At 53.5% G+C, this 17,375-nt stretch overlaps 8 protein-coding genes across 8 annotated transcripts; 4 read left to right on the top strand and 4 right to left on the bottom strand.

Moving 5' to 3' along the window:
- The first annotated feature begins 180 nt into the window (after positions 1-180).
- C8Q71DRAFT_735435 (uncharacterized protein) lies at positions 181-1,117 on the top strand. The gene is made up of 4 exons (XM_047922477.1): positions 181-382; positions 438-599; positions 660-755; positions 804-1,117. Exons 1-4 carry the CDS (start codon positions 208-210, stop codon positions 923-925), a joined length of 555 nt encoding a protein of 184 aa, XP_047784031.1. The 5' UTR covers positions 181-207; the 3' UTR covers positions 926-1,117.
- Positions 1,118-2,415, bottom strand: C8Q71DRAFT_735433 (uncharacterized protein). Its single transcript, XM_047922476.1, has 3 exons — positions 2,242-2,415; positions 1,938-2,174; positions 1,118-1,882 (listed from the first exon to the last, which is right to left on the bottom strand). Exons 1-3 carry the CDS (start codon positions 2,263-2,265, stop codon positions 1,382-1,384), a joined length of 762 nt encoding a protein of 253 aa, XP_047784030.1. The 5' UTR covers positions 2,266-2,415; the 3' UTR covers positions 1,118-1,381.
- Positions 2,416-3,671: 1,256 nt separating this feature from the next.
- On the top strand, positions 3,672-5,087 carry C8Q71DRAFT_230181 (uncharacterized protein). Its single transcript, XM_047917163.1, has 5 exons — positions 3,672-3,809; positions 3,867-4,010; positions 4,064-4,149; positions 4,208-4,772; positions 4,828-5,087. The coding sequence occupies exons 1-4, from the start codon at positions 3,798-3,800 to the stop codon at positions 4,590-4,592; spliced, it is 627 nt and encodes a 208-aa protein (XP_047784029.1). The 5' UTR covers positions 3,672-3,797; the 3' UTR covers positions 4,593-4,772; positions 4,828-5,087.
- Positions 5,088-5,119: 32 nt separating this feature from the next.
- Positions 5,120-5,856, top strand: C8Q71DRAFT_735427 (uncharacterized protein; the record flags this gene model as incomplete). The annotated part of the gene is made up of 4 exons (XM_047922475.1): positions 5,120-5,275; positions 5,326-5,370; positions 5,464-5,520; positions 5,584-5,856. Coding segments are annotated over exons 1-4 (209 nt in total), but the record flags the coding sequence as incomplete, so codon positions are not given.
- A 222-nt stretch (positions 5,857-6,078) lies between these two features.
- C8Q71DRAFT_735425 (uncharacterized protein) lies at positions 6,079-8,631 on the top strand. The gene is made up of 6 exons (XM_047922474.1): positions 6,079-6,359; positions 6,474-6,817; positions 6,867-7,089; positions 7,149-7,842; positions 7,892-8,223; positions 8,285-8,631. Exons 1-6 carry the CDS (start codon positions 6,119-6,121, stop codon positions 8,515-8,517), a joined length of 2,067 nt encoding a protein of 688 aa, XP_047784027.1. The 5' UTR covers positions 6,079-6,118; the 3' UTR covers positions 8,518-8,631.
- A 313-nt stretch (positions 8,632-8,944) lies between these two features.
- On the bottom strand, positions 8,945-10,713 carry C8Q71DRAFT_230128 (uncharacterized protein). Its single transcript, XM_047917162.1, has 12 exons — positions 10,365-10,713; positions 10,275-10,309; positions 10,203-10,212; positions 10,048-10,140; positions 9,868-9,929; positions 9,719-9,816; positions 9,579-9,667; positions 9,519-9,523; positions 9,309-9,449; positions 9,233-9,248; positions 9,034-9,174; positions 8,945-8,977 (listed from the first exon to the last, which is right to left on the bottom strand). The coding sequence occupies exons 1-11, from the start codon at positions 10,415-10,417 to the stop codon at positions 9,066-9,068; spliced, it is 711 nt and encodes a 236-aa protein (XP_047784026.1). The 5' UTR covers positions 10,418-10,713; the 3' UTR covers positions 8,945-8,977; positions 9,034-9,065.
- A 742-nt stretch (positions 10,714-11,455) lies between these two features.
- On the bottom strand, positions 11,456-13,133 carry C8Q71DRAFT_735415 (uncharacterized protein). Its single transcript, XM_047922473.1, has 11 exons — positions 13,113-13,133; positions 12,936-13,057; positions 12,787-12,884; positions 12,646-12,731; positions 12,583-12,587; positions 12,374-12,514; positions 12,303-12,318; positions 12,195-12,243; positions 12,113-12,144; positions 11,708-12,058; positions 11,456-11,656 (listed from the first exon to the last, which is right to left on the bottom strand). The coding sequence occupies exons 3-10, from the start codon at positions 12,835-12,837 to the stop codon at positions 11,731-11,733; spliced, it is 708 nt and encodes a 235-aa protein (XP_047784025.1). The 5' UTR covers positions 12,838-12,884; positions 12,936-13,057; positions 13,113-13,133; the 3' UTR covers positions 11,456-11,656; positions 11,708-11,730.
- Positions 13,134-15,685: 2,552 nt separating this feature from the next.
- C8Q71DRAFT_229820 (uncharacterized protein) lies at positions 15,686-17,089 on the bottom strand. The gene is made up of 10 exons (XM_047917160.1): positions 17,071-17,089; positions 16,873-16,939; positions 16,717-16,817; positions 16,660-16,664; positions 16,450-16,590; positions 16,373-16,388; positions 16,278-16,326; positions 16,187-16,224; positions 15,801-16,133; positions 15,686-15,730 (listed from the first exon to the last, which is right to left on the bottom strand). Exons 2-9 carry the CDS (start codon positions 16,891-16,893, stop codon positions 15,848-15,850), a joined length of 657 nt encoding a protein of 218 aa, XP_047784024.1. The 5' UTR covers positions 16,894-16,939; positions 17,071-17,089; the 3' UTR covers positions 15,686-15,730; positions 15,801-15,847.
- Positions 17,090-17,375: the final 286 nt, after the last annotated feature.

The following is a 17,375-nucleotide window of genomic DNA, read 5'->3' as shown; positions in this document are numbered from 1 at the left end:
GATGTCCCCCTAATGACGCTCGTCAGTGTGTTCGTATAAGGATGTACATACCCATCCGTCACGTTCCGTGGCGCAACATATCGACCCGATGAGATCTAGGAGGATGAGCTCCAGCACGTGTTGGGCGATCGAGATCCAGATCGTACCGACACTGTCATGCCTTACGAAATGTAAGCTTGCGCGCCACCGCACTCTGACTAAACGACCATGTCCGGCGAAGCCTTCAACCCAAATCCCATCGTTTTCGCCACTACTAAGTCGTCTCGATCTCTTCCTCCTGGTGTCAGACTGAACTCCCTCTGGCTCGACGACGGTGATCACCGAGAGGAAGAATCGGATGACTCGAATGAGGCTGAGGCGATAGACCAGGATGAGATATTCGGTGTGTTATCCCTTCATGTTGCGGACCCCTTTGTGTCTAACATCGCTCAACACAGAGCTTATACGCTCTATCTCTGATCCTGAGCACCGGAACATGTCCCTTGAACAGCTCGCAGTGGTCTCGGCGCCTCAGATCACATTCGATCAGCGGAATCCGGACAGACTCACCGTCGAGTTCACACCCACAGTGCCACACTGCGGAATGAGCACATTCATAGGTCAGTTTCATTCAGCTTGGCCCAGTCTTGAGGAGGGTCTTACACCGTTGGTTCTCGCAGGTCTCTCCATTCGTGTGCGGTTGCTCCGGAGTCTTCCTCACCGCTATAAGGTCGACATCCGCGTCAAGCCCGGGTCACACCAGAGTGAGCATGCCTGTGAGTACAGTCACATTGCGACCGAGTCCTGCGTCTGACAACAGTCAGTGAACAAGCAGCTGAATGACAAGGAGCGCGTGGCGGCCGCGCTGGAGAACCCTGCCCTGTTGGAGGTCTTGGAGCAGTGCTTGTCGACTGTTGGGCAAATTGCAGACGCAGCTGCGTTGTGACATGACCTCCTTTTCCATGACGCTGCGCCTCGGATGCCACGACATTATTCCGTTCGTATCGGCGGTCATATTGATACGTCGTGTACTGTACACCCATATTATAACTCATCTGTTGGAGCGCGGAGCCAATCATTGTAGCCGTAGAACGTGGTATAGCACTACTATAAGCATTTGCATAACGTTGCATATCAACATGAGAGGTATCTGAATCTACTATGAAACGAGCAGCACGCTGCATGTACGGGTAAGACTGATGCTACAGTGTGGGGAGCATTGCGGTAGGGAATCATAATGGCTACAGGGTGTAAAGGAGATCGCAGATGTGACTGATACAAGGTGATGGATGGTGATGGAAAGCAGATATGCACGAGAGCGTAAGCAGAGTCAGAGAGGAACTGGTTAGGAGGAACGGTACACGAAACAAGCCATGTTATAGTCGTGTATGAGACATGGGCGTCAGTCGTCCAGGAGGAAGTCCCAGTCGATGGCGACTTCCGGGGTGCGCTTAGCGCACCAGCCGAGACCGAGGACACGTTTGCACGCCTCGCGACAGCGGGCCTCTGGTTCACCGCGGTGCACATCCCACATGCGGAACATGACGTGACCGGCGGTGTGCACGATGACCTCGTCCTCCTCCGTGCCGCCGCTGATGTAGCCAGCGTTCCAGCGCTCCTTCTCGGAATACACACCGGCATCGTCAGCGATGTAGATGTCGGAGTACTGAGGGATGTGTCTGTCGAGCGCGGCGACGAGGGACGGCCGGCGTGACTGGGTCATGCAGACGTTCTGCATGATACGGTTGGTGAAACCCGCGGAGAACGAGACGCGTTTGCAGTGCGCGGAGCGGTGGATTCGGCCCCTGAAATCCGAAGGCAGCCAGATCGTTACGTCCGCATCGGATGCGGAGTGAACCTCGAGTTGAAATTTTGTGGGACCTGTTGCGAGGAAACTGCGGCACTGAGACCGGGGTCAGACAACTGGGATGGTCGCGAAAGACGCGCGGACTACGTACGACTTTGACCTTGATGCACTCGGAGATTTCGCTGCCAACGTACATGGACAGCCGATGGTCGAGCGGTTGGTTACGGGCGCGATAGTGCGGGAGTACGAGGGACACGTCGATTGGGCGGTGCTCCGACTCCAGCGCGAAGTCCCACATCGAGTGGTCGCCCGCGCCGCGATAGCGAACTCGATGTGAGCCAGTGGGTTGCTCGAGCAAACACTCGGAGCCACAGTGGGATCTCGACTCCTAGATAGTGGGGCATCACGATGAGCACGAATTTGACTGTTGGCACGTCGATCGGAGGCGCACTCACGTTAGAGGAGTGAAACCCAGGCATTATAACTGCGATAGAGAATATAAACTTGCGTAGATGGAGAAGACGAAAAAGGGCGCGGAGGGACGGCGCACGAGCAGTTGCATACAGGGCAGACTGGGGCGATTGGCTCGGTCTATATACGTCCGGGGGAGGCAGCGTTCAGTAGGACGCATTGTGCCGGATTAGGCAGTGCTTGTGTTACGGTTGCGCGGCTGCGTGCAGCCATGTGGTTCTTTTTCTCCGACACCATTCTGATTGGACTGCCATGCCGTTGTCAAACAATTGCCTGGGAACAAGGCAAACATCACAACAATAAGGCGTGTATGCCCAAAGATACCGAAGGCCGTTTGCGGAGCCTGGCTAGACGCGGACCGTCCAAAAGTCAATGTAACTTTCCCCCATGCACACTTGATGCTTGCAGAGAAGCTGGCCTCGGCAGTCTCGCAGTCCGAGGATAGTTGCTCCGAAACGAAATCAAATTTCAAGATACTATTCACTACAAATTATGTGACACGTCCGGAGAGCGCGGTTCCGCAACGCGAGACGCGCATGAAACGTTGTCTGCCTTGCCTTCTTCCCTCCGTACCCGAGACAAATGCGGGGTCTGTATTGGGCAGTCCTAGGACAGCGTGTAATACACGACGCACAGCTAGTCGAATGTACTAGTACACTAGCACTGCGACAGGCGTGCACCAAGATAGACCCGTCTATGGGGCTGACTGAAGCTAGTGTCCTAATCCGGTGCACAAAGGAGAACAAAATTTTCTTTTGGTCAGCAATGAAGCTTGTTCTTTTGCACATTGACATTCGTGGGTACTATGGTAGTACCATGCCAGGTTACGACACGAAGTGCTAGCGCGTGCGACTCCATGTCATGAGGACAATGTCTCCAGTAAGACAAAGATCAGTCACCTCTGGCACTACGTATTGTCGAAGGTTCGATGGCGAGCCTCGAATTCTGGTCTGCAACGGATGCCGACGTCTCCGGTCACCGGTGGTTCAGGAGCGTTCTCATGGTAGGATGTAAGGAAGATGTTGTATCCTGCAACTGGAGTTGACCGGATGTGAAGGAGAGTCCGAAAGCATTCGAGCGGCAGCCGGAGTCCGGTACGCACTAAAGTTACGGTCAGATAGGCTGATCAAGAGAAGCTGGCTCACTTCGCAGGCCTGTGTCATTCCACCATCGAGCGCGCCGTCAGCCTGAGTGCTCTGTCGACGTCGTTGCCGCCGCTGTCACGTTGGGCCGCATGCACAAGTGAAATCTCAGCGACGCCATCGAGAGTCATCAAAAAGTCCGTTCTGGTCTGTTATGGCTTGGGACAGTCTCTGAAACAGCGCGCGACGGGTGCAAAACCGAGTTGACTGACTAATGAGGAAATCGACTTACCTTTTGGAGTCCGGTGCGACGGTGGTGGCTGCAGGTCGCGGGCCACGATGCACGTGCTCTCGTATGCGACGCGTTTTCCGCTGGAGCGCGTCTCTTCCTCGTACTCGACTGTGGCTCTCGGTCTCGTTACGACTGCGACGCACCCTAGCCTCCTTCCTGCTGAAAAATGCCGCCCAAGGTCTGCTGGTGGCCAGTCTGCACGTACTTATGTCCCTCTGATCTCCGTCGCATACAGCGCAAACGTGCGGACGCCGGTGTCTCGGAAGCTGGCAGCACCTCGACGCGAGCTACTCGCTCCTCCACACGCGCCACAAGGAGTAGAGCAGCCACCGACGAGACGGAAGGAACGCCTGGGACAGACTCGCTCGGAAGTGTAGAGGCACGTCTCCCGCTCCTGAACCGTAGCACTGTCGCTAACCCTTCTGTGCGTAGACTGCCCCGCAAGCCAAACGAGTGCGGAAGACGACGACAAAAGCAGCAGCAGCACGGACATCCGCAAAGCCCAAGGTGCCACCGGAGTGAGTCGTTGAGTGTCGGCTTATGCGTGGATGGAACCCTAACCACACACCGTCCCAGTACCCAGGAGGTGATATCCGGTCCCCCTTCCGAGCTATTTATGGCTAATTACGTACATTCTAGCCACGAGCCGACGTCAGGTAAGTACTGCCTCCTGTCTCCTTTCTGTCGTGTGGGCAGCGAGGCAAGTAACAGTATACGTCTTATACCGACCACTCTCGTTCCCGCCGAGTTCAGTCTCGAACTTGGACAGCAGTTCTCGCTTTGCTGTCACGTGGCAGCCCTTACTGTTCATGCACATATCATCCCTTCTGTGCTGCATTCCTCACAAAGGCGTCCTCAGTACACAGGAGGCAACATCGACCACAGCTGCGATACCCGCAAAACCTGCGAAACCTTCCGCACCGGCTCCATACTCCGCTGCGTCTGCCATATCACTCTTTAATTCGTACGCCGACCCAGATGATCCGACTGTCATTGGCCCGGAGGGCTTCGAGCGGCTCTGCTCGGACGCGGAAATCTCGTTGGAAGGCGCTCTACCTCTCATTCTAGCGTGGCAGTTGCATGCTAGTGAGATGGCGAATATCACCAAGAGTGAATGGGAGAAGACTACGTCAGAACTTCGGTATGTGTTAACGTATAATGGAAGCTGGCATATCCTTCTTACCGTCGGATATCAGAATCTCGAACCTGACATCACTTTCGACTGCCCTCCATGACTTGGAGGACCTGCTACTCTTGGACAAACCAGCACTGAGACCGCAGGCGGCTGATCCATTCCCGGCCAAGAAGAAGTCAGCTGTATCGTCGCCCGCTTCGTCTGATCCTTACAATCGTTCCCGGTACCACGGGTATACATCAGACACAAGTAAAGCATTCAACGAGTTGTATGCCTTCTGCTTCGCACTCGCCAAGCCACCGTGAGTCCGACCAGTATGGTGCGAACGTAACACAGCTGACGTTTATCAAGACAAGCGAGGAATATAGACATGGAGGTTCGTTGCGTATATTCACTCAGTGTATACTTGCTAACGGCATTGTTATCCATCGCAGACCGCTAGCGCCTTTTGGTCGGTCTTGCTAGTGCCCAAGTACCCTCTTATGGCCGACATCCTTCAGTTCATCAACGTATGTATGGATGAGCGACAGATAATATTCATACTGACGTCCTTGTGCAGGAGAAGGGCACATACAAGGGTGCCAATAAGGATCTATGGACGATGGTATGTATACATTCTATTCCTCTGGGCAGGACGGCCTGTCATCACTGTGCTCGCGCTCGACATATAACTGACGGCATCGTCACGATTAACCAGACCTTGGAATTCTGTCGAGCAGTTCGGTCTGACCTATCTAATTATGACCCCGAAGGCGTGCGTAATTCTCGATTGACCCCCTCCGCCCCCGTGTTACTCACGTACATGATGTGCCTGTAGGCCTGGCCGACCACGCTGGATGATTTTGTCGCCTGGAAGAGCAGCAAATCGAGCGGGGATGCCCCCGTGCAAATCGATGACTAGAATGCCTCCGTCTCCCATGAACATCACACGGACAGTACATCTATAGCCCATCTCTTAATGATCTCATGTCGCTATCGGTCGTCTTTCGCATATGTATGTATCCTCCTCGTTGCTGAGGTCTCCGGTTGTCCGTACTAGTATCGTGCGCACGGCATTCATTAATCATGATACTTGTCCCGGCATTTGAAAGACATGCATTTGATGAGAGAAGTTCGCTGTGAGCTACTGATGTAAGGACGGAATATGTAAACGGGTCTCCCACGCGAGTGCGGTGGTGAGTTTTTCGAGACGGATGTCGTTCAGTAGCGGGGCTAACTTATCAGAGATGCGTAAGTGAGGGGTAAGTAGAGGTAAGTAAATTACTTACTTACTCACCAACTTCATGATGCCACAATGATGGCATATAGAATTCCCACGCTTCTTCGCTCTTACTCTCATACTCACCGTCGATATGTCTAGTAGAGCAGGCGGGCTCTATGGCGGCATCCAGTTCTCCTCTTCGAAAGCATTCATCACCTCTGCTGGCTCTCAGGACGCTCAGGGACCCGTGAATGCACCAGCCAACGACAGAGGCATCACGCCTGCCGCCTCATCTTCAAGAGAACAAGCACCGCCTACCACCAGCGCGCCCGACGCGCCATCGAGCACCAATCCCGCAACCGATGGAGGTGCTTCGGTGAAACCCACAGCCGGTATCTCTCCATCTATGCAGCCTTGGTGTCGTAGAGCTCGTTTATTCACGAAACCGTCGTCCATGCTATCCCTCAACGCTCGATGATCCGGTGGACGCATCCCGCCGTCGCCAGGATGGTCCGCAAGCCTCGCATTCGCGCCAGTCCGGCGCAACCCAATCCAGAAGGCGAAGGCACCGGCGACACGACTCCCCGTGGGTGCTACGGTTGCTGCAGCACAAGCCGCCGCCGCGTCCTCAACGGCAATGATCTCAAGCACGGCTGTCGTCTTCGCCCCGCCGTCCCTGGTAGAACAGCCCAAGAAAGAAGATGCCGCGCCGGGTGCTCACCCGCAGACCCAAGGATGGGGAAAGAAAGTCAAGCCGCCGTCTATGATCCTTGTTGAAGATGTCAACGGATTCAAGGCTCAGCACGGGGAGAGACGCGGCGGGGGAGGCGGCAAGAAGAAAGGGAGAAAGGTGCGTAGTTCACGCTTGTATCAAGTAGTCCTCTACTGACCGATATCAGAACAAGAACGCGCCCGTCATCGCTGTCTGGGATCCTTCGGAGGCATATGACCCCATGCGCCCCAGCGACTACAATGAGTACAAAAATTATAAGAGGAGGGAGCGCGAGGAAAGGCGAGAACAAATCATAGCGGAGCGTCGGCGCGCAGAAGAGCGCAAGCGAATGCGGCGAAGTAGTAGCTATTCTGATAGCGGCTCTGAAGATGATCGGCCGCGCAAAGCAGGTGCGTGGGTCTGTCATCGACGTGTGAAGACATGCACTAATGGGTGCCTATGTATTCAGGCCGATTCGAGGAGCCCGAAGAAGATTATGACCGTCCCCGTGGTTTGGGCAGCAGTATCCCGTCCGTTCCTCCTCCGGCCGCGGTTGATGTGAACCTCACTGGTGACGAGGCCTACCAACGACGCCTTGCGATGTCAATGGGTATCCGTCCTCCGGCGCCCGCCGCACCCGCACCTGCGTTCATATCCCCTGTGCCTGCTTTTACCCCTCCGGTCGCCACCTTCACGCCATCGGCCTCTAATACGCCACCCTTTGCGATGAGTCCTCCCCCTCAACCGCCTTCTGCAGATATCAATCCGCTTCGCTATTCTTCCGCACCAGTCGCAGAGGACGACGAGGACGAGATCCCAGGTCTCAATATTCCTCTGCCTGCGCCCACTCTCCCTGCTGGAGAGGCGGGAGAAGAAGCATTTCTTCAGCGTGCTACAATGTCACAGATGGGCGCACAATTTGGGCTTCCTTTTGCCGCTGAGAATGCCCCGCCCTCACTCGCATACAATCCTTTCGCTCCGCCCTCCTCTGTACCGCTGCCGCCTGCTCCCGCGCCAAACGCTCTGTCTGAGGACAAGATTCGCAGCAGCCGAGAGGCGGCCGCAGCGATTGCTGCCAAACTACGGGCTCTGGCGCCGCCCACCGGGTCGCCAGAGCCCTCGTCTTCGGACTCTCCGAAGGCTGAGGACGCACAGCAGAAGAAGTGCGTATGCGGCATGGCTTTTCATGGACGGCTACTAACCAAAGCGCAGACCCGACCCTCACGGATTTGCTGCACGCCTCATGGCAAAGTGGGGACACAAGGAAGGCCAGGGCCTCGGTGCAGACGGAAGCGGGATCGTGCATGCTCTTACTGTCGAGCAAGTTGCGGGGGGTAAAGGCAAAGGCAAGGACAGTAGCAAACCTTCCGGTTCTGCCTCGAAGCTGGGCCCTGGCTCGAAGATGGGGAAGATTGTGAACCTGAACGAGGACTCGAAGACTCGCGAAGATCGCGAGCGGTTCGGAGAACCCAGTCGCGTCGTCGTCCTGACCAACATGGTTGGTCCTGAAGATGTCGATGACGAGGATCTCAGCGATGACATAGGTTGGTCTTCGGTGTGCTCATCGTATAGAAGTCGACATGTGAACTAATGGTGTGCTTCTAGGCGGCGAGTGCTCCAAGAACGGCACGGTCGAGCGAGTAATCGTCCACCCTGTGTACCCGCCTCCGGACAACCCCGACGAAGCCGTGCGCATTTTCGTGCTCTTCGCGGGCCCTGTTGGCGCCTGGAAGACTGTCAGAGAGCTTGATGGTCGTTATTTTGGAGGACGAATGGTCAGGGCACGATACTTCCCTGAGAGTCAGTTCAACCAGTTCGACTTTGATGCTCCATTGTAGTCGACTGCATGATGTGATAGTCTTGGTGTATGTAGCTTGCTTGGTAAATACTCATGCTTGGTTGATATTCATGTGAACGTTTGAAGAATCACGTCCTCCATGTGACGTCGTTGGCCTAATCATTCTTGTGATACATGCACAATGAGACTGGGGATCGATGTACGCAAACGACAAGGATCTACATGGAAGAAACGCCGAAGTCTACGTTCACGGTGCGGGTCGGTACGAATTCTCCATCTCAAAGCCCTTTAGATGATCTCCTTCCACTTGGTCAACCTCATCACGAGCGGTCTCATCAGTGTCCGGGTCATGGGCGAGTGATCCATCAAGATTACCTAGCACTCGCGAAAAGCGTGCGCTAGACATCTGTGACGGGCTCGATGCTAGGGTACCGGTGTGGGGCGTGAGCGCGGCTTCGCGCAGGTTGAGGAAGAAGCGTGAAATTATGATCGACTCCAGCCTGATATGTTGTTTAGTGTATGAAGAACCTTCATCACTAGTAAAAGCCATACATACGTATAGGTTAGCGGAGTCGTGAAACTGTTGCTCTAGTAAATGACACAATGCAAAGTGTAAGGGCCAACAAATGAAGGGAGAACGCTCCGTACCTTGATATGATTCAGCACACCGTTGACGATGAGTACTACGATGATCATGCTGGTAGGATCGTTCATGAACTCCGCTTTCCATATCATTCGTTCACAGGTTACTTTACCCGAAGTACATTGCACCTGAAACATCGTCACAGTAGTGTCAAACGTGCACGGTTCTCTCGGCGTGGACACACGCACCGTCTTTGAGTAGCAGCGTTGTTACGGGGAGCTTCATGCGTAGGCGATGAGCTCTTCGCTCCATTCCGTACACAGTGCGCCAGGTGACCACCAAAGCTAGACTTTCGGCCACAGTTGAGCATACTTGCCCCGTAAGCCATACTGTGATGCGCATTGGCAATGTTTTATTACAACAGGACTGTGGCATGTGTAGGGAGACTGCAAGCTTACCTACGCTGTAATACCGACTCTGTCAGTACGGAGCAGTCTTGTTAGTAGCGGACCATTGACCTTTGAACGACCGCGTTGGAGTTTGTCCACAGAATGACACATCCGACCGGCTGCGGAACGGGAATTGCCACCAACGTGAAGGTCTTGTACTACATTCACCCGTCAATACTTCAACGTTGAGCTATACGCGGTATACATACTACATCCAACGATGTTGCCACCAAGGACAACACGAGAATGACCGCAGGGCTGTGCAGCGAGCGGCCGTTGATGGCATAGGTACGCAGCGCGGAGATGGCTACGTACAATCGTTAGGGGCATAGCGAGTTAACACTTGATAGCACGATACCTCCGGAGCTGGCATGAAAGATTGCCGCAGCGATGTTCAGTACGACTGCTAATAAATTACCGCTGTGATTTTGACGCAAATGAGCCTTGGCCTTTGCTGTTCTTCAGAGGCATATGAACGAACCTCTTCGAATTGAAGATGGCAGAGATCAGTCGATGCAAGGCATGAGAATTCTGACACTTACTTGACAGCCCGTAACCGAGATCATGGCCATGTACGTCCAGAGGTAGAGTATTGTGGACAGTTGCATCAGAAAACATAGCCCCGACGCTACTGACAATCGGCGCCCCGAGCTCTGTCGAATCTCCTGCCCAATGGTGAGGACACGATCATACATGAATAGAGCTTCGTGTCGCGCGTGTGGTTAGCCGACAGTCGCCGCCATATTCTAGGATGAATCAGCTTACCACACGCAGAAACGGCGCTGCAACACGAGATGAATCTATGTGCGTTCCAGTCATCAAGAGGACGATGGGAGCAGGTGCAGAGCCACATACCCCATATCTAACGTGGAGGAGAAATTCTGTTCGGCGGGGATTGTCGCTTGCATGTCGGGGATACAGGGAGATGCATTCGTTCCAAAGCTTGAGCGTATAAACGCAAAGGCGGACGCCCCGCATCTAGATACCACTGCGGCCAAGCATAATTGAGTGTCGTCCAATCCTCAACTCACGACATCATGGTCATGCCTGCCAGACCATTGAATGTCTATCTCGATGCGTCGCCTCTGGCTGGAGTACCATTACTGGAATACCGAATGAGGCTGTCCTCCTTGTCCTACCAGTAGTCGGGGCTCCTATATTAGCCACGCAGTACAGGACACAGAATAGAGTCCACACATGATGGAGATGCGACCTCGCCATGGCTGTTCAGCCACCATTTGGCAGCATCTATTCTGAAACTGAGTGTTGCGACGCGGGCAGGGAATACGAAGACCTCCGTCTAATTCGTAATCAAGACTGAATTCAGATCACCGACGCCGCCGGCCACGCTCATTGACTTGAACAGCATGGGCGGCGTGGTTTCTGCCACGTCCTCCGGCTTTGCATTCCACGTATCGCAGCCACGCATGTGCTTCGTAGACACAGCATGGTGCAGTCGGCGTAGCTTACGGCAAAAATTCAAATCCCGTGGTCAATACAGGCTGGCAACTTCATGAGCGTCCAGTGTCCTGAATCCTGATTCGACCTAGAAGACCCACTATACCTCCAATCGCCTAGATCAAGCAGTGACATTCATGTTCAGTCCGTCCTTGAGTCCGGGTGTACTCAGTGACCGGCTATCTTTGATTGAGCGCACTCCTCTTTGCTAGTGAATTTTGACGCGGCAGTTCCGATGATCCGGAGCTGAGCATCATCCTGAGGAGCTATAACGATCGAGTAGCGGTAGAGCTATTCGGTGCAGGCTCGCTGGGCAGCAATGATGAGTGTGGAAGCTATGAATGGACAGCAGGCCTCTAACGAGAAACCAGCGAGAAACCACGCGGGGCTAACACGGTCACGTGATGATGGTACGCGAGGCAGACGCCCGGCTGACACGGTCTCCAGTGTCCACACTGTTTGTGTTGAATGTTTGCTCGTAGTTAGCGGTCAACTATCAATGCCAAGTCATCTTCATCATAGGTTACCCCTGTAGTTTCCTTCGTGCCGTGAGGTATGTATACATGGACATACACACAGTCAATCTAAATTACATCAGAGGCCAGTCCCCAACAGACTCTATAGCCAAGTACCACAAAGGACGGGTATGAAGTCAGTAGTCGTCAAAAGACTACTAGACCAAACAGCGCCTGTCGATCCTTCAGTTTAATCTGGGACGACATCGTTGACCAGATACTCACAGTGCCGCCGCATTGCGTTGCCATCAAACGGCTCTCGCGCACATATCCAACGACCCCTGCTTCAGCGCCAGGCTGGCATCGAGGTCGGACGAGCGCTCGGAGCTTGCCATGTTCAACATCGCTATACCCTCGGTCTTGCCACCCATGCTTGTGACATATAGGGCGAGAGCATTGTCAATCACAGCACCGTCGCTCGCGTATCCATCAGACCCGAAGACAAGTGAGCCGTCGAGGGTGCCTAGGACGCGCGAGAAGGAAACGTGAATCTGGGAATCCTCCCCTGGGAGTGTATTTGATGATGCAGCGTGACGAAGGTTGATGTACAAGTGCGTGATGCAGACGGTCTGCAGTCTAGAAACAAATAACCGTAAGCGTCAACGGTTCCGGGACCCGACCCGAACTTACACGTAGGTCAGCGACGTGATGGAGACGTCAGTCTATATACCATCGTCAGTATAACAAACATGATCCAGACATCTCGACCTACGGCCACGAGTTCCAATACGGCGTTGGCAATGAGAAGCAAAAGAATGACGCTGTGAACAGAGAACATTGAGTGGTCACGTACGCCGACGCGCGCAAGAAATTGAGTTACCCGAAGTAGACGGTACCTGCGCATGAATGCATGGATGAATGATCATTTCGGAGAATTAGTGGCACACTTACCGTCCCGAAGCAACATTGCGCTGACCGATGTTTTTGTGCTCGAGCTATCAGACGCTCTCCTTGCCCTGTACGTTGCGCGCCATGTAGCCGCCAGGACTAGTACCTCGGCGACGGCCGCACACACAAGACCAGATATCTTCACTGTTCAACGGGATACATGCGGTCAGTACCTGATTACAGCTAGCTGCATCGACGAGTTGGATGCTCACATCCGCTGTAATGGACAAAGTTCATGAGGGCATGGTAACACGTTAATGAATGCCACGACTTACTGCTGGACATCCGGTTGCATGGCTGAAAGGAGAATGCAGTCAACTGGCGGTGGTGCCGGCTCCTTGAACAAGCTACTGGCATTGTACTAAATCCGATATCCGTTCAATATCGATCCAAGGTATCCGAGGGAACGCACATACGAAGTCATAGAGTGTATAAGTCAGGAAAAGAAGCAAAATGGCCACGGGCATCCCCAGTTTGCGACCATTGATGGCGTAGACACGCAACGCCGATATACCTGAAGACTGAGCTCGCGCGTGTCAGAGACGGGGAGTCTGAAAGGGCACACCTCCAATAGCCCAACGGAATACTATCTTGGAGGAAATCTCGGTAATCCCAAGAACATACCCGCTGAAGATGTGCAGGTTGAACAAGTGCGGTCCAGAACAAAACGGGGATGAGACTCAACGCCTGTCGGACTGCGTTAGTCAACTCAAACCAGGCATGCGTATGATGCCGTACTCACTTCACAGCTTGATGTAGCAAGGAGCGCCACGGCGCTCCAGAGGGTGGTGAACATGGACAAATGCATGATACCGTATACCACGGAGGCTAAGGACGCTTTGCGCCGCCAAATGAGCTCCCACTCTCGATCGAAGATGATGCATCTCTCATAAAAGTAGAGAGCTTGAATTGCGAGAACTCGTCAGTCGCGTGAACGGAGCTACAATCTTAGTCGACAGACTTACTGCAGGCTACAGAGAGGATACAGTTAGCTATAAACCTGGGTGTGCATGTCAGCCTCGATCACATAGAGTTCTGCATGAAGAGAACGTACGAGGCGTTGAGCGCAGCGATAGCGGCTTCCGTAGGGGTCGACATAGTCTTAACTCAGTGTACAAAGAGCTAGAAGCCGTGCGGACGCGTGCATATCGCGCAGGCGAGAACCAACGGATGACGGTCAATGGGACTGAGAGCGCCCCGTCGAGGTCTGGTAATCCGTGCAAGGGTGGACGCAGGAGCAGACCTCGTTCGCATATGTACCACGATTCGTCTAAAAGCAGATTCTGGACTCACCGGGGGTGCAATTTCGCCCTGGTTGATCGAGCTCGTGGCGATCACCTGTACACATGTTTCTCGAAAGTGTCGTCAAGCGGATCGAAGCCATTCTATCAGCGGTGTCAGTCCGCTGATCGGCGGACGATCTAACGTATCTACTGTCATAAGTAGGGTGGGCACAGGAACTATCGAGTATTAGTAGTGACATACTAGAAGGCGACCAGTGTTCAGTATCGGTGACTGTGATCTTGTTTAAGGCGTCCTCATAGTTCATCAGTCCAGGTCTGTTGCAGCTTGCAGAGTGTCTCTTCTTGCTTGGACGAGTGTGGTCTGAGCAGAGCCGCCATCGTGGGTGGATGGTCGACACTAGACGTGGCCAGGCCGCCGGCATCATGCGCTTCAGAACATAGCTGGAACATAGCGACCCCTTTGGCGAGCAATCATATTCAGGCCCATGCGCCACAGCGATCAGAATTACTCACTAAACTTGTGTGTCGCGCGTTCGGACCTTCGGCGATAGGCTGCTTGCCTGCTTCTCCCGGAGGCTCACACGCAGCACTTACCGTAGCTGTGCACATGTGCATGGATTTCTTTTGATGAGCCATGTGCGGGGCTCGCATTGCTCGCATGGTCTCCTACCGTACGCGGTGTCGAGGTCAGAACAAGGCCAGAAGTCGTCTCTGAGAAGAGCCTGAGCCACACAGTACTCCCTTGATTGTGGCAGGACCCGCGTGTACATCGTACAGCGCATGGGGACGCCAACGGTATCCACGTACTAGTAGTGCGCCCGTCGGAGCCGTCCTCATGCAAATCCGACAGCCGTGCACAAGCCGTGCAACACTACTAATATTGTTGCCATGCAAAAATCTGAAGACTAGTGGCGGTGCCATCTAATACCGTCAGGGCAATGCTAGTTCGAATCAGGGCAAGATACGAGAATGACGCGAAGCAGTCTCGGAAGGGGACTTATCGAGCGGGTGCTCATGTTGGACGTCCATCTGCGTAGTTTGCGGGCTTGTCGGCGAAGATTACCGATGCATAGAGACTGTAGTGGGTGTAAGGAGCAGACGTGCATTCCAGTGCGGGCGCCATAAGTTAGTCGCTACTTGCCTAAGGAGTGGTGTGATCGGTGGATCAGGCTAGATCGGGCCACCACATCCCGGGCCGTCTTGTCTTCAAGGTGTTGAGTCAATGTTGAATACGACAAGAACGGTACGAATGACAAACTCGCTCGCCAATGATGTTCGTATGTCAAGTACAGTAAGAGCCTGGCAGTCAGGTCATATGGCAACGGGACCTGTCCCGGATGGTGTGGCATAAGTATCAGAATCATCAACACTGTCATTCGCGAATCGCACTCGACGCCCGCATCTCTTGCACGTCCATAGATGAGTCCTATAGTCGACCTTCGCATCTTCCATTTGACTACTATTTAGGCCAGCGATCCCGCTAGACTTCCCGCAGCGCGCGCGAATTTGATGTCGGATGCTTGAGATGCGTCGAGAGGTACGGCGGCCCCAAGCCTTAGGACACTCCCATTGACAAGGAGTGCTGGATTTGCCGCATACAGGTGTCACAGTTGTATATCGATGGAGCTGATCCTAGATATGTAGCAGCACGGCCCGTCGGTCATGGTGCGAACAGACCACTTACTGTATAGCAGCAAATCCGTCATTGTTCCTCTCTCCACACGCGCGCCGTCCAAGACACCAGGGTCTCGGAATGGACGGACCAATGTACGTGAACGATGATATATTTGTCAGCTTTCTGCTTCGCGGAAGCGAGGTTCGAATGACATGGAATAACCTCTCGCAGCCCACGGCTGTGCATCGTGGCATCACCCGACATATACGTGCGAGTACGGTCGTCCCTGTGGAGGGCAATCGCATCTGTTCAAGTTGACGGCGACCCTAGAGCGATAAGTCTTGGATAAATAAGGATGCATAACAGATACGACACCGGGAGGTACTTGTTATACATCCAATCTACGATGCAGGTCTTGCGGGGCGAATACGAAGCGCGGTGCCATCTGACCGCCCATGACCGCCCATGCCAATCCGCGGCCTTCAGTGCAGTGTCACAAATCTACCACATACACACTGATCAGCACCACAATACCACATCAGGTAGGTAGCATATAGAAACGAAAACTCACTTTCGAAACCCCACGGAGTGGAGAGGGCCCTTGGGATACATCCAAGGTCAAATGACAGCCGAATCGAGTTCGCGCCGGCTTTCACTGTTGGCAGGCGCCACGATACTGTCCGATTGTGCACCCGAGTACTCTAGGTCCCGTTCCTCCATCTCCTCTTCTTCCGGTTCAGGATCAGGATCAAAATCTACGTCCGTGCCCGCGAGGCTTCCTACAACGCGCGTAAAACGGAGGTCGGATGCTTCCGATGCGTCGCCACTTGGTGGTCCGTCGGATGGAGAAAAGTTCGCCCTATTCAAGTTCAAGTAGAAGCGTGAGAGTAGGACTGTTTGCAGTCTATGCAATGCCTTGATTCAGTCTGAATCTCTTCCGAAGCCCATTCAACATACGACATCATGATAGGCACCAGACTGGCGCCAATTGGATACTGCAAGGACAACATCAGCATGGAAAGTAAGTGTACAATTTAGCATCACCAACAGCGGTCGCACTCAATATTATGTCGACTATCACGAGGGCAAGGATTGTGCTAGGCAAAGTCAACTTCAATGTGTCCAATCCGACCATATACTCACATGAAGTAGAGTGTGCCTTGATAGCATGAGAAGAGAAACGTCAGTTATAATAGACATGCGAGTGGCCCCTAACTGACCATCTCGAAGCAAAAGCGTTGTCAGCGAAGTGCTGATTTGCTGGCTCTTAGCAAGTTTGGCCGAGTGATATGTTCGGCGCCAGGTCGCCACCGCCACCAACAATTCCGGTATGCTAGAGCAAGCTTCCCCGACAAAGAACACTGCAAATGTGAACGGAGGAGATTCACAGTCAGTCTACTACATGGAAAGTCAGTGACGATGCGTTATACATATACTATGCCCCACATTAGTGGAAGTGAATGATTAGATCAAGGTGTAACACGCACTCTCCGATCATTGTGTTCTTGCTAGGGTTCTTGATCCACCCAATACCATAGCCGAAAGGGTCAGGAGGTACAGTGAACACAAGTTTCACGTATAAGGCATGCTGATGACCACTGCATCGGAACCTCGTATGCCCAGTCGATAACGAGAGGACATACGAGATCAACCACAATTGGCATCAGGAAGAGCGCCACAATGGTGCATGCAAGCAGTATAGAGCGATTGCTGATGGCATATGCGCGCAACGCCGTGAATCCTAGAAGACGTGAAGCAATTAGTCCTAGTAAGAACGTGTCAGCCACTCATCACTCACCACTATTGGCAAAGTAGTATAGGACGTCTGCGGATGTCCTTACCATGGTTACTATGTAGTAACTGCATAGCGGCTCAGTGAAGTGCAGCGTAAAGACTGGACAGGGATGACCTCTAAAGAACGCAAATTCAGCACTCCCGCAGTGTGTCGAAACGATTGTACCCTACTTCGCAGCCCACAAATTCTTCCACCACATACGCGAGGAGGGATGTCGCCGCGGATACATGCAATAGCATGTATAGGCCGGTCGCTACTGACATCCTCCGGCGTCGCCATATTAGGTCCACCTCCGAGTAAAACGTGAGGCAGCGGTCGTAGGCATAGATCACTTCGAATAGGTCAGTAATG

The sequence above is a fragment of the Rhodofomes roseus genome (assembly GCF_022264815.1).
Source record: "Rhodofomes roseus strain CIRM-BRFM 1785 chromosome Unknown C8Q71scaffold_2, whole genome shotgun sequence".
Classification (NCBI taxonomy): Eukaryota; Fungi; Basidiomycota; class Agaricomycetes; order Polyporales; family Fomitopsidaceae; genus Rhodofomes; species Rhodofomes roseus.
Note: the sequence above shows the minus strand (reverse complement) of the source record. Positions and strands in the feature narration are given on the sequence as shown.

Excerpts from the sequence above, each read along its gene's own strand:
- C8Q71DRAFT_735435 (XM_047922477.1), top strand. The coding sequence starts at position 208 with ATGTCCGGCGAAGCCTTCAACCCAAATCCCATCGTTTTCGCCACTACT. Across the intron at positions 383-437 it reads AGACCAGGATGAGATATTCG|AGCTTATACGCTCTATCTCT; the intron begins GTGTGTTATCCC and ends CGCTCAACACAG. Across the intron at positions 600-659 it reads CGGAATGAGCACATTCATAG|GTCTCTCCATTCGTGTGCGG; the intron begins GTCAGTTTCATT and ends TGGTTCTCGCAG.
- C8Q71DRAFT_735433 (XM_047922476.1), bottom strand. The coding sequence starts at position 2,265 with ATGCCTGGGTTTCACTCCTCTAAC. Across the intron at positions 2,175-2,241 it reads CTGGGTTTCACTCCTCTAAC|GAGTCGAGATCCCACTGTGG; the intron begins GTGAGTGCGCCT and ends CCCACTATCTAG. Across the intron at positions 1,883-1,937 it reads AGTGCATCAAGGTCAAAGTC|TGCCGCAGTTTCCTCGCAAC; the intron begins GTACGTAGTCCG and ends CCCCGGTCTCAG.
- C8Q71DRAFT_230181 (XM_047917163.1), top strand. Across the intron at positions 4,011-4,063 it reads ACTCGCTCGGAAGTGTAGAG|ACTGCCCCGCAAGCCAAACG; the intron begins GCACGTCTCCCG and ends TTCTGTGCGTAG. Across the intron at positions 4,150-4,207 it reads AAGCCCAAGGTGCCACCGGA|TACCCAGGAGGTGATATCCG; the intron begins GTGAGTCGTTGA and ends ACACCGTCCCAG.
- C8Q71DRAFT_735425 (XM_047922474.1), top strand. The coding sequence starts at position 6,119 with ATGTCTAGTAGAGCAGGCGGGCTCTATGGCGGCATCCAGTTCTCCTCT. Across the intron at positions 7,090-7,148 it reads TGATCGGCCGCGCAAAGCAG|GCCGATTCGAGGAGCCCGAA; the intron begins GTGCGTGGGTCT and ends CTATGTATTCAG. Across the intron at positions 8,224-8,284 it reads GGATCTCAGCGATGACATAG|GCGGCGAGTGCTCCAAGAAC; the intron begins GTTGGTCTTCGG and ends GTGTGCTTCTAG.
- C8Q71DRAFT_230128 (XM_047917162.1), bottom strand. The coding sequence starts at position 10,417 with ATGCAAGCGACAATCCCCGCCGAACAGAATTTCTCCTCCACGTTAGAT. Across the intron at positions 10,310-10,364 it reads TCCTCCACGTTAGATATGGG|ATTCATCTCGTGTTGCAGCG; the intron begins GTATGTGGCTCT and ends GAACGCACATAG. Across the intron at positions 9,930-10,047 it reads GGTTACGGGCTGTCAAGTAA|CGGTAATTTATTAGCAGTCG; the intron begins GTGTCAGAATTC and ends TCAAAATCACAG.
- C8Q71DRAFT_735415 (XM_047922473.1), bottom strand. The coding sequence starts at position 12,837 with ATGCCCGTGGCCATTTTGCTTCTTTTCCTGACTTATACACTCTATGAC. Across the intron at positions 12,732-12,786 it reads CTTATACACTCTATGACTTC|TACAATGCCAGTAGCTTGTT; the intron begins GTATGTGCGTTC and ends TATCGGATTTAG. Across the intron at positions 12,059-12,112 it reads ATCACGTCGCTGACCTACGT|ACTGCAGACCGTCTGCATCA; the intron begins GTAAGTTCGGGT and ends ATTTGTTTCTAG.
- C8Q71DRAFT_229820 (XM_047917160.1), bottom strand. The coding sequence starts at position 16,893 with ATGCCAATTGTGGTTGATCTC. Across the intron at positions 16,818-16,872 it reads TGCCAATTGTGGTTGATCTC|CATGCCTTATACGTGAAACT; the intron begins GTATGTCCTCTC and ends AGTGGTCATCAG. Across the intron at positions 16,134-16,186 it reads CTGGTGCCTATCATGATGTC|ACTGCAAACAGTCCTACTCT; the intron begins GTATGTTGAATG and ends GGCATTGCATAG.